At 40.0% G+C, this 12,591-nt stretch overlaps 1 protein-coding gene across 1 annotated transcript in view; it reads left to right on the forward strand.

The window, feature by feature from the left end:
* Positions 1-12,591, forward strand: part of FRAS1 (Fraser extracellular matrix complex subunit 1) — a 541,721-nt gene that overhangs the window by 289,332 nt on the left and 239,798 nt on the right. The window contains exons 41-44 of the mRNA XM_007950381.1: positions 5,820-6,010; positions 7,484-7,637; positions 8,851-9,114; positions 10,969-11,157. Of these exons, the coding sequence (XP_007948572.1) occupies positions 5,820-6,010; positions 7,484-7,637; positions 8,851-9,114; positions 10,969-11,157 (798 nt within the window). The remainder of the gene's footprint in view (positions 1-5,819; positions 6,011-7,483; positions 7,638-8,850; positions 9,115-10,968; positions 11,158-12,591) is intronic.

Genomic DNA, 12,591 nt, shown 5'->3' on the forward strand with positions numbered 1-12,591 from the left:
TGATAGCAGCTATGATATCCCTTGTTCCACATCCTCTTCTGAATCTAGCTTGCACCTCTGGAAGTTCTCTGTAAATATACTGCTGCAACTGTTTTTTAAATTATCTTCAGTAAGATCTTACTTGCATGCAATATTGATGATATTGTTCTATAATTTCCACATTCTGTGGGATCACCTTTTTTGGAATGGGTACAAATATGGATCTCTTCTAGTCATTTGGCCAGGTAGCTGTCTTCCAAATCTCTTGGCATAACCGAGTGAGTGCCTCCAATGGGACAGCCATTTGTTGAAATATCTCAAAGGGTATTCTGTCAATTTCTGGAGGCTTGTTCTTCACAACTTCCTTGATTGCAACTTCAACTTCCTCCTGCAGTACCATTGGTTCTTGATCGTATGCCACCTCCTGAAATGGATGAAGATCAACCAGTTCTTTTTGGTACAGTGACTCTGCATATTCCTTCCATCTTCTTTTGATGTTTTCTGCATCATTCAGTATTTTGCCCATAGAATCTTTAATATTGCAACTCAAGGCTTAAGTTTTCTCCTCAGTTCTTTCAGCTTGAGAAATGCTGAGCATGTTCTTCCCTTTTGGTTTTCTAACTCCAGGTCTTTGCACATTTCATTATAGTAATTGGCTTTGTTTTCTCAAGCTGCTCTTTGAAATCTTCTGTTCACCTCTTTTATCTTGTCATTTCTTCCATTTGCTTACTTACTTTTTGCTCAAGGGCAAGTTTCAGAGTCTCTTCTGTCATCCATCTTGGTCTTCTCTTCCTTTCTTGTCTTTTTAATGACCTCTTGCTTTCTTCTTGAATGATGATCTTGATGTCATCCCACAATTCTTCTGGTTTTCAGTCATTGGTGTTCAGTGCATCAAATCTGTTCTTCAGATGGTCTCTAAATTCTGAATTTAGAGTGTTCTGAATTTAGAGACCATCTAAATCATATTTTGGCTCACGATCATATTTTGGCTCTCGTGGACTTGTTTTAATTGTCTTTAACTTCAAGTTGAACTTGAATATGAACAGTTGATCGTCTGTTCCACAATCAACTCCTGGCCTGGTTTTGGCCAAAGACATTGAGCTTTTCCATCACCTCTTGCCACAGATGTAGTCAATCTGATTCCTGCATGTTCCATTTGGTGAAGTCCACTTGTAGAGCCGCCATTTGTGTTGTTGAAAAAAGGTATTTGCAGTGAATAAGTCATTGGTCTTGCAAAATTCTACCATGCAATTTCCAGCATTATTTCTGTCACCAAGGACAAATTTTCCAACTACCGGTGGTTCTTCATTTCCAACTTTTTCATTCCAGTCACCAGTGATAATGAACAAATCTTGATTGCGTGTTCAGTCAATTTCAGACTGCAGAAGTTGATAAAAATCTTCAATTTCATCATCTTTGGCTTTGGTGGTTGCCGCTAAACTTGAATAATAGGCATATTAACTGGTCTTCCTTGTAGGCGTATGGATATTATCCTATCAATGACAGTGTTGTACTTCAGGACAGATCTTGAAACATCCTTTGTGATGATGAATGCCACACCATTTCTCTTCAAATTGTCATTCCCAGCATAGTAGATCATATGCTTGTGTGATTAAAAATGGCCAAAAGCAGTCCATTTCAGCTCACTAATGCCTAGTATATCAATCTTTATTTGTTCCATTTCATTTTTGACAACTTCCAATTTTCCTAGATTCATACCTCATACATTCCATGTTCCCATTATTAATGAATGTTTGCAGCTGTTTCTCCTCAGTTTGAGTCATGCCACGTAAGCAGATGGAGTTCTCAAAAGCTTTACCTTATCCGTATCAGTAAGGCTTGTTTTACTCTGATGATGCAGCTCTTTCCCAGTCATATTTTGAGAGCCTTCCAACCTAAGTGGTTTATCCTCCTGCTTGGTATTGGACAGTGTTTCTTTGCTATTCATAAGGTTTTCCCTGGCCAATTCTTTGAGAAATGGATGGTCCCCTCCTTCTTCCTAGTCTTTCTCAGACTGCAAGCTGCTCCGAAACCTGTGCACCATGTTCACCCCTTTGGGTTTGAAATACCGGTGGCACAGCCTCAAGCCTCACAGCAACATGCCACCACAGTAGGACAAACCAACAGAAAAGTTTGTCTCCCTTAGCTATTGGAAACCTCTCCAACTTCCCGTTACCTGGATCCCTGCTGCTGCCTCCTTTCTGTGTCCTGTTCCCTCTGGCCTTTTTCTCTCCTTTCCCCCACTTTCCTGTTTTGCTGCTTGTGCAGTGTGGCCTGCGTTCCCTCCCCTTACCTGGATCCCTGCCGCTGCCTCCTCGCTCTGTCAAGAGGGTCTGAAGATTGTTATTTTGTTAGTTGCCATCAAGTCAATTCCAGCTTATCATGACTCCATGTGTGTTAGAGTAGAACTGTACACTATAGTGTTTTCAAGGCTGTGACCTCTCAGAATCAGATTGCCAAGATTGTCTCCCAAGGTACTTCTGGTGGGTTTGAACTACCAGTAGTGGTACTAATAGTTAAGTGCTTAACCAGTTGCACTACCCAGGGAAGTGATATTTAAACTGGACCTTGGAGGGTTAGGAGAAGTTGCTGTGTGCACAAGAGAAATGACATTGCTCTCAGAGAAGAGTGTGGGCAAAGTTGGGAAATCATGAAAGAATGTTTGTCCCTGGCTCCTCTTCCCTCCATGTGGTTTCTCAGTAAGCATTTCTAACACAGTTTTATATTAATCCTGAATGTGTATAAAGGAGTGGCTCACTGGTCCAAAAGTCAAATTTCTGACCTGTCTCAGCCTCTCTAGAACATGGCTCTCAAACTTTCTACATACATGAGAATTACCTACAATATTTGCTGGCATACAGGTCCCTGGATACCATCCCCAGAATTCTTGTTTCAGGAAGTCAGGTGTAGCCTGTGAACTTGCATTTTTCATCACCTCACAGATGATACAACATTGATATGAACCTGAAGGAAGAAAAAGGCTCTCAGGGGCTAAAATAATTGTCCAAGGTCTATCTAAGAATCTCACCCTTTGCTTCATGGGAAAGGCCCTTCAGCTTCTATTCAGAAGCAAGTCAGCTTTATGTATATGAAACTAGATACTTAGATTCAGAACGCAGCTAATCAGAAGAATATATTTTTTAAAAACATATTAGAAGAAGCAGCTTTTATTTCTTACCAAGAGAGGAAGAAAGAAAATGATTATATCATTAGGTATGATATCTAAGAGCATGGAATCTGCATTCTTTTTTCACCTGCACAAAGAGAATGGGACCCACTCTGATTACCTCTGGGACATCACTATATTCCAGTGCAGTATCATCATAGATGTTCATAATGGTAGCCTGGATGCATCAAGGGCTATTTGATTTACACATATTATATTTTGTTTAAGAAGGCAGGGAAGCACATTAATAAGAATGATTTACATCGAAATAAAAGGTTGCTGCTGTTGTTATGTGCCGTCAAGTCAGACCTGACTCATAGCGACCCCTCCTTGAGTTTCTGAGGCGGTATCACTACGGAAGTAGATTGCCCAAACTTCCTTCCAAGGAGTGGCTGGTGGGTTTGAACTGCTAGCCTTCTGGTTAGCAGTCAAGTGCCTTAGGCACTATGCTACCAGAGCTCCTAAATAAAAGGTACTGTTTTAAAAATTGAAAGAATTTATGCTTAATGTCTTAATGGAGCTCTGGTAGCATAGTAGCTAAGGCACTTGACTGCTAACCAGAAGGCTGGCGGTACAAACCCACCAGCCACTCCTCAGAAGGAAGATGGGGAAATCTACTTCCGTAGTGATACTGCCTCGGAAACCCAAGGAGGGGTTGCTATGAGTCAGGTCTGACTCGACAGCACATAACAACAACAACAACAGCAACATCATACTTGTTTTGAATAGTATGTTCTCCAATGATAACCATTATTATATTGCATATGTGTTTAGGCATCATTTGCATTACATAGGCTCTTTTGTTTATGGGGGGGTCCAAAATAAAAATGAAGCCACATTTCCCATGCTTAGATTGATCAATGGAAGGAGAAAATAAAAATTTGAGGGAATTAATGTAGCTCCTTCTGGAAACCCTGAACTGTGTCTGTGGCCTAGTGATCATTGGGGCCTCTGGTCACTAGGCCCTCTCTTTGCTTCTGGTGACAAGAGGAATCAATAATAATAAATCTGAGGGGTAAATTTTAAGAAAATTTATGTCATTGAAGAAAATATATTTGTTTTGAGTCTTTAGTTAAAACATAAAGGAAATTTTTGATGGAATGTTTTCATTCCTAGACTTTCTGTTGGGATGTCAACAAAAAATGGCAGTGGCACTGTCTACAATACAGGAAGTTAATGGTCTTTAAATTTATGACTTGATCTTTGCAAAGGACCATGAGAGAGAGATGGGAAAATCCCTGTTGCTTTCAGATATGCCATCTATACTTTTCTTTTTTGATGGATTTCCAGTGAATGTTTGAAGACACAAAGGCTTCTTTTTTCCTCCTTTTTCTAGAAGAAAATTGTGGTAACAGTTTAAAATCAATCAATTAAGGAGACTGAGATTAGAATCAAGTAAGAGACAAGTCATCCATCATTTAGACATCACTTACTCTTCCCCTTGGCTTTTTGCAGTGTTTGGGGATGGGATGAGAAGAGAGTAAACTAGAGCCAGCACTTTCTGCAGAGTTCTCAATGGTAACTGAGCCTCTCACACCATAACCCTAGTGTACCATCCTAAGAGGTGCGTTCTCACCCATGCCAAGATTTCCTTTAGGGGACTGAAAAATAAAATGAAAACGTGCTTGAAGAGATTTTTCTTAGCTAAATATGCTATTACAGGTAACAGTTGCCATCAAGTCAGCCCAACTCATGGTGACTCCATGTATATCAGAATAGAACTGTGCCCCAGTGGGTTTTTAATGAGTGATTTTTGGGGAAGAGCTCTGGTAGCATAGTGCCTAAGGCACTTGGCTGCTAATCAGAAAGCTGGAAGTTCAAACCCACCAGGTTGGGCAATCTACTTCCATAGTGATATCGCTTTGGAAACCCAAGGAGGGGTCGCTGTGTGTCGGGTCCAACTCAACGGCACATAACAACAACAACAACAACAGATTGCTAGACATTTCTTCCAAGGTGCCCCTGGGTGGACTGGAAACTCCAACCTTTCAGTTAGCCACTGAGTGTGTTAACTGTGCACCATCCACAGAGTCCCAAACATGATAAACAGTTACCTTTTTCTTGGGCCGAGAAAGAGGGTTCTTCTTTCAGGATATTCCTGAGAGACTGATTTTAAAACTGGCTGGAGCTTGAGGGTAGAACCTCAGCTACTGTTTTTTCATTCACCCCAGGACTTCTATCCTCAAAGATTCCTAGCAATACAACCACTGATTCCATGCTTTGTAAAATAGTAGCATCCTAAGTGTTTTCACATGTATTATCTCATCTGATTTCCTGAGGAGATGGTATGCAGATATATCCATTTGAAACAAAACTCATTGCCCTCACAGTGACCCCTCTTTGGGTTTCTGAGGCCATATCACTATGGAAGTAGATTGCCCAATCTTCCTTCCAAGGAGTAGCTAGTGAGTTTGAACTGCCAGCCTTCTGGTTAGCAGTCAAATGCCATAGGCACTACACTACCAGAGCTTCTAACATATCCATTAATAGAGGAAAAATAGTCAGTAGGGAAACTAGGATTCAATCACATATCCTGCAACGCCTCATCTTGTACTTAAGGCACTCGCCTATCTTATATTTTCATCTTTTATTGATAATGGCATTTTGTTTTCTGATTCAGCCTAGTACACAAGAACTGATGGACTAAGGTAAATGCTCTCTCATGTTGATGCAGGTGATCGTTTTGGCCCTGGAGCTACCAATGATTTGGAGGCATCTTTCCCTATTCAAGATGTCCTGGAAAACTACATTTATTACTTTCAGAGTGTTCATGAAAGCATTGAGCCAACCCATGATATTTTCAGTTTTTATGTGAGTGATGGAACCAGTCGTTCTGAAATTCATAGCATCAATATCACCATTGAGGTAAAGACTTTGGAAGTTGGGTCTTTAACTGTAAAATAACACTATTAGATAGTTTTATATAGGTTCAAAAGCAAAAAATGATTGGGTTTGACCCCATTTTAAAGTTCACTTTTAAAATATAACCCCAACCTTCAGGAAGCTTGTGGAATTAAGCTTACATTATGGGAAAATTCAGTCTTAGAAATCAGAATTTTCATTTCAGAGTAAAATTTGTTCATTCTGTAAAAACACTTTATGAGAAGCAGACCAAAAAATCTTTGCCAGTCACATATTTAGATTAAAACATTTTTCTGTGAAAGTATTGTGTGTGATTCTATATATCTAGTTTCTTTTTATTATATTTTAATGCATTTATTCATTGTATTGTGATGTCATTGAAATATGTTCTTTGATACTGTATTTATCCTCATTTGAGCAACTACATAGGTTGCTATACCATCCCAGGAAAAAAGCAAAATACCTGCTGCCATCAGGTTAATTCTACTCTGAGTAACACTATAGGACAGCCTAGTAATGCCCTGTAGGATTTCCCAGACTTTATTCTTTAGGGGTGCAGACTGCCACGTCTTTCTCCTATGGAAGGACTTGTGGGTTCAAACCACCAACATTTCAGTTAGCAGCCAAACATTTTAACTACTGCTTGAGAAAGAGATAAAAGATAAAACCAGAGAGATGTATCTCTGCCTTGGAAAAAGAAGTCATATGATACCTTCAGCACTCTTAAGGGGAAATAGTGGAAGGGTGGTGGTACAGGGACAAGGAAATGGTTTTGGAAAGCAACACTTTAAATATCGTTTCCTTCTACAGGTACTGTGATATGCTTAGGATTTTCTAAGACAGTTCTGATTTCAAATAATATTGCCCTTTTGTCCTCCAAATATACATGTGTCCATATTTTCGTTTGGAAAATTCAGTCACTGAACCTATAGAAGATAACAGATATAGAGTTTCCATCAGCTTCTTTTCAAGGGGACATTTTGTTTGTGTAACTTGATCTCCTTTAATCATTTTGATTGGCGAATAATGATGGTCACACATTAAAAACTATTTCACTGGACATCACCTACCCCCTGACATGGTGGATGAAATGAGAAGCACTTCATTGCTCTGGTGTTCTTTTCTCCAAGCCCAAAACTCCAGGTTAAGCATGAGAAAACATCAGACAAGCTCAAATCCTGTCCTTTAGTTAGTAGGAATGTTCCAGTAGTAATTTCTTGGTCTTTATGAGCGTGCCATGGTTAGGTGAGATGTTAGCATTAGAGGAAGCTGAGTAAAGAGTGGAAGAGAACTCTGTGTTACCTCCACAATCTTTCAATAAATCTAAAATTATTCCAAAATAAAATTTCTATTTGAAATAAAATACTAATTTAATTCTGAAAATTGCTGCAATGATGACACTGTCTTTAGAGAATATGCATGGTCTTTTTCCTTAAAACAATATCTGTGTGACCTGGCATTTTATGCTTTCATCAGAGGAAGAACGATGAGCCTCCCAGGATGACCTTGTGGCCCCTCCGAGTGCAGCTAATCTCAGGAGTGGTGATAAGCAATTCTTCTTTGAGCCTGCAAGACCTGGACACTCCAGATAATGATTTAATTTTCGTATTGACAAAAAAGCCTGACCACGGTAGGACATGACCTGCTATGAAATCTTCTTAATTAAGGTGTCTGATGGTTATTAGAATAAACACAGATTTCAGTTGACTTTTCCTTCACCTATCCCATGTGTAGCCCATTCTTTACATCAAAATATAATTGGATCCATAACTAGCTAATATTCTGTGAGTTCACAGTAGACACAAGTTGCTTTAAAAACCTGAATTCTGGGTAATTGCGATCTCTGAAATTTAATTTCAGCTCTTTTCTTATGTAACCTGAAGCAAAACAAGTTATAGAGTGTGCATACTGTTTTCTTAGAATAGATAAACCTCATGGCTTTGTAATCCTGGGTCTATCTCATACAAAGAACCATATGGGCAGCATTTTTATTAATTGCAAAAGGTGTTCGCTTCAGGTTAGAGACGTGCTACTCAACTTTATGAGCGTGTTCTTTTTGCAAAGAAAGCGCTTTCCCTGATTTAAACCAGGGCCAAAAACTAGGGTGGGGATCATCTACCTATTCTTTTCTAAGTGTCATCCTCTGAGATTAGCTAAAGCTCTGGAACTTTTTTCTTCCAAAAGTATATGTGTGTTGTAATGCCCATTGATCTTTTAAAGACAAAATTGTTGCAATTGATGGAGGATTAATAGAAGAGGAAATGGGTCATCACATTTTAGCTTACCTTCATTCACTTTCACTTTTTTTTAATGAAACACTGTATCTACCCTATTGCAGTGAAAATAGAAAAATATGCTTCAATCTAAAGATGCTTTCTGAATATGTTTCTGAATTTCAGAGAAATTTATTTTCAGTCTAAGTTTAAAAGGAATTTAAAATACATTCCCATCCCCCACCATATTTACCCTAGAAGGAAGGCAGTGAGCAAAAAGTACTATTTTCATTTTGTAGAAATAAGAAATAAGATCTAGACAATGAAGTGAGTATGAGTTCATGAAAGGAGATTTGATTTCTTGGCCACTATATTACATCTATCTGTGTTTCCGTAAGAGATTTTCAACCAGACAAAATGAAGCTTTTTCTTCTTTTTTGTAGAAGAGAATACAGGGTCAGCAGCCTGTACTCATATATAAAATGTTAGTCATTTATGTTTGTGTCATCAAGAGCCTCTGAAGTACTTGACATTTTGCCTAAGCTCACACTAGTGGGTGAAATCAGACCGTTTTTGGCATCATATATATTCTACCATTGTTTCTTTGTTTTTCTGTACTTCCTTCCTCAGGTCATCTACTCAGGAAGCAAACCACCTCTGAGCCTCTAGAGGGTGGTAGGGTTTTAGCCCAGGGCTCCTCCTTCACCTACCAGGATGTCCTGGATGAGCTGGTTGTGTACAAGCCAGGAGGCCGTGGTGAGGCAGTAGATGAGTTCCACTTCTCCCTCACTGATGGCAGGCACATCATCACAGGGAGAATGGAAATCTACATAGAGCTGCCCACAAGTGACACCCTCCAGTTGGTTGTAAACCGAGGCCTACAGCTCTCAGCAGGTACCAGGGGAACGGAAAAGGCGGCAGTTGTTGTTCTGTCCTTATTTCCTGTTTGTGTAGGTATATAGTGCTTTCATTCTTGTTACCTCTGTGGGTGAATCTTGCACTAGCTGCTCAGAGCATGTGTAGATTTAGGTTCAAGTTAACTGTTATTTTGAGTGACAAATGTGAACTTCTGAAATTCTTTGGAACACATGCCCCTGTTGGTGAATTTGAGAAAAGACTGAGATGAGCTTATAGTATTCCAGGGTCCTCAAAATATTTATCCAACTGTGCCTATGCTCAGTTTTCTTGCAATATTCCTATCAACCAACCCCATGACAATAAGCAACAAAAGAAATCTAGCAGGATTTTCAAGATAGTGGAAAAGAAAAAAATAAAAAAAGTCATGGAGGGGAGGTCAGCATGTGACTACTATGACAGTCATCAGTCTTAGACTCAATTTTCAGGAGCTAGTTTCTTAATTAGGGAGTGAGCCTTTCACCTACAGAGTGTCTACATTTTGATGAGGTTTTGGCATTTGTCTATTCTTAATCTCACACGTATTTTGTAGTGAAAAATATATTTGAGAATTGCTAATGTCCCAGGACTAGGATTTGATTTTACCCTACTTAGTTGTAAACTGTTAAATTAGCTCACTGCCATTTCATGGATGATGGTAGAAGACATGAGATTCTTCCATCAGAGACAAAGCACTTTGTTACTCACAGCACAGCAGACAATATGAGCAAGTAAGTTGGCATCAATTCCCCAGGCCCTTCAAATCCCATGGCAGTGATAAAGAGGAACTCTGAGCTTGGAGAACTTACCATGTTATAACAAGGAGTAAGCAAACCTGATCTTTGTCCTAGAGGAAGACTCTCTCTCTCAAAGTTGCTTGCTGACAAATGCTTGCTTTGCTCCCAGGTAAAAAGCAGTCAGGACCTTACATTCTTGGCCTTACCCAGCAAGAATGTGCAAGGACACTCAAGGCCCATTACGGACTGTCACTCCAAATACCAGGATGATCAAGCATGAATAACTAAGATCTACTTGCCTATATTTTATTCTTCTTAAATATGATAAAATGGCTAGCAAGGGCCAAGGTTCCAGGAAGGGGTGTTTGCCAGTAACCAGTGTTAGGCCTCCATCCCCTATACCTGTGCAGTGTTCGGCCCAGCAGCTCCAATCTCCTGTATCCTTTGTCTTGTGAAACACGAATTTTGACTCTTCAGCCTAAGATGGCAAGATATGTTTATGAGTTTATGCCAAAATATTTTTATGATTTGGTGATCCCCAAGACAATACATAACTTAAGTTGAAGATGGTTTCATCATAGATCTAGGAGTTATTTACGTCATAGATCTAGAAATTATTACAACAGTACTAACAGGTCATGAGAGTAAAGGGAGCTTAGATAGAGAATGAGAAGTCCGTAGGTGACATAAATGATTAAGCGCTGGAGATCTAACTTACAGGATTGGTGGTACTAGCCCACTAGACGTTCCTCAGAAGTAAGGCCTGACAGTCTGCTTCCAGAAATCCTATGGAGTGCAGTTCTATTCTGCACACCTGGGGTCTCCATGCATCAGAATCAACTAGGTGATAACAAACAATAATGAAAGAGTAAAGATTGATCAGAAGAGGACAAGGGCTTAGATCTAAACTAATGGGAAGAATAACAAATTGGAAATGTGGGACTCTTTCATTTAGGGATATTAAAATTCATTCATCTAGAAACTGAAAAGAACCATCAGCCTGGTATTTAGACCCAGAGAATGTGTAATAGTTTACTCTTCAGTCTCTTGAAATTGTTTGACATCTCATTCAAAGGAAATTATTGAGAATGACATACTTTCTTCCATTATCACCTAGGGTCTGTAGCACGCATCACGGACCAGCACTTGAAAGTAAAAGATACTGACTCAGACAACCATCAGGTTATGTACATCATGAAGGAAGATCCTGGTGTGGGGCGCCTGCAGATGATTAAGCACGACAACCTGGAGCAAATCTCCGTTAAAGGCCCCATCCGAAGTTTCACCCAGGCTGACATTAGCCAAGGTCAGCCAGTTCTCTTCTATGCATCCAGACTTACTTCCCAGACTCTAGTCACACTAGTAAAACAGGAATTAAATGCCTGAACGTCCATAGCAGTAAACTCTACACTCTTTATCTTGAAAAAGTGCCGAGTTATAGCTTCATTTATTTTCAGTCTTTTTTTCTCAGTCCCCCCCCCCCCCCTTAAGTATCTTTCTTGGCTAAGATGTGTTCATGCTTTGACATAGCGTTTATGGAATTTGGGGCTGTTATAGAGGGAAAAAATCATTTTGAGTTGCGGTGACGTTAAAAAGTGTGTGTGTGAGAGAGAGAGGGAGGGAGGGAGGAGTAGGGATGGGTTAAGGTGAAAATTATGCCTTCCTTAGGTGAGCAATTTATATCTCTTTTCAGTTCCCCAAAGAGCACAAGTTAAAGAACTAAGCAAAAGGAAGGGCATAAATCGGAGCTGCCTGGGGGAAGTTGCATGCCTCATTCCTCCTCCAGGAAATGCTGATGTAATGCAAAGGCATAAATGTTAAACGCTACATCGTTACTGTGCAGTGCTTTCAGGGGTAAAAGTGGGGAAAAAGTTACATATTGAGGGAGGAAAGTAATCCAAAGTCAGGTGAGGTTGTGCGATTCCATTTAGAGATGGAAATATGCCCTGAGAAGCAGAAAGCAGTCCGTGCACTAACACCTAAAATTGATAGCAATCAAATTCTCGTTGGACCCATTCGTGCTTTAGTGAAATGGTGGTTGTTGTTAGGTGCTGTCTCTGACTCATAGCAACCCATGTACAGCAGAACAAAATACTGCCCAGTTCTGTGCCAGCCCCATGATCCTTGCTATACCTGAGCCCATTGTAGCTGCTGTGTCAATCCGTCTTGTTGAGGGCCTTCCCCTTTTTTGTCGACGCTCCACTTTACCAAGCATGATATCCTTCTCCAGGAAACAGTCCCTTTGACAAGATGACCAAAGTAGGTCAGCCGAAGTCTGGCCATTCTCGCTCTCAAGGAGCATTCCAGCTATACTTTATCCAGGACAGATTTGTTAGTTCTTTTAGCAGTCCATGGTACTTTTAGCATTCTTCACCAACACCACAACTCAAAAGCACTGAATCTTCTTCAGTCTTCCCTGTTAACTGCCCAGTTCTCACATGCGTATGAGGCGATTGAAAATACCACGGCTTGTGTCAGGCACACCTTACTCTTCAAGGAGATATCTTTGCTCTTCAGCACTTGAAAGAGGTCTTTTGCAGCAGATTTGCCTAAAGCTATACATCATCTGATACCTTGACTGCTGCCTCCATTGGTGTTGATTGTAGAGCCAAGTAATATGAGATCCTTGACAACTTCAATCTTTTCTCCATTTATCATAATGCTGTTTATTGGTCCAGTTGTGAGGATTTTTGTTTTCTTTATATTGAGGTGTAATCCATGCTGCAGGCTATAGTCTTCA

This window comes from Orycteropus afer, unplaced genomic scaffold (genome assembly GCF_000298275.1).
Source record: "Orycteropus afer afer isolate SDZICR_OR568_19922 unplaced genomic scaffold, OryAfe1.0 scaffold00270, whole genome shotgun sequence".
NCBI classification, from domain to species: Eukaryota; Metazoa; Chordata; class Mammalia; order Tubulidentata; family Orycteropodidae; genus Orycteropus; species Orycteropus afer.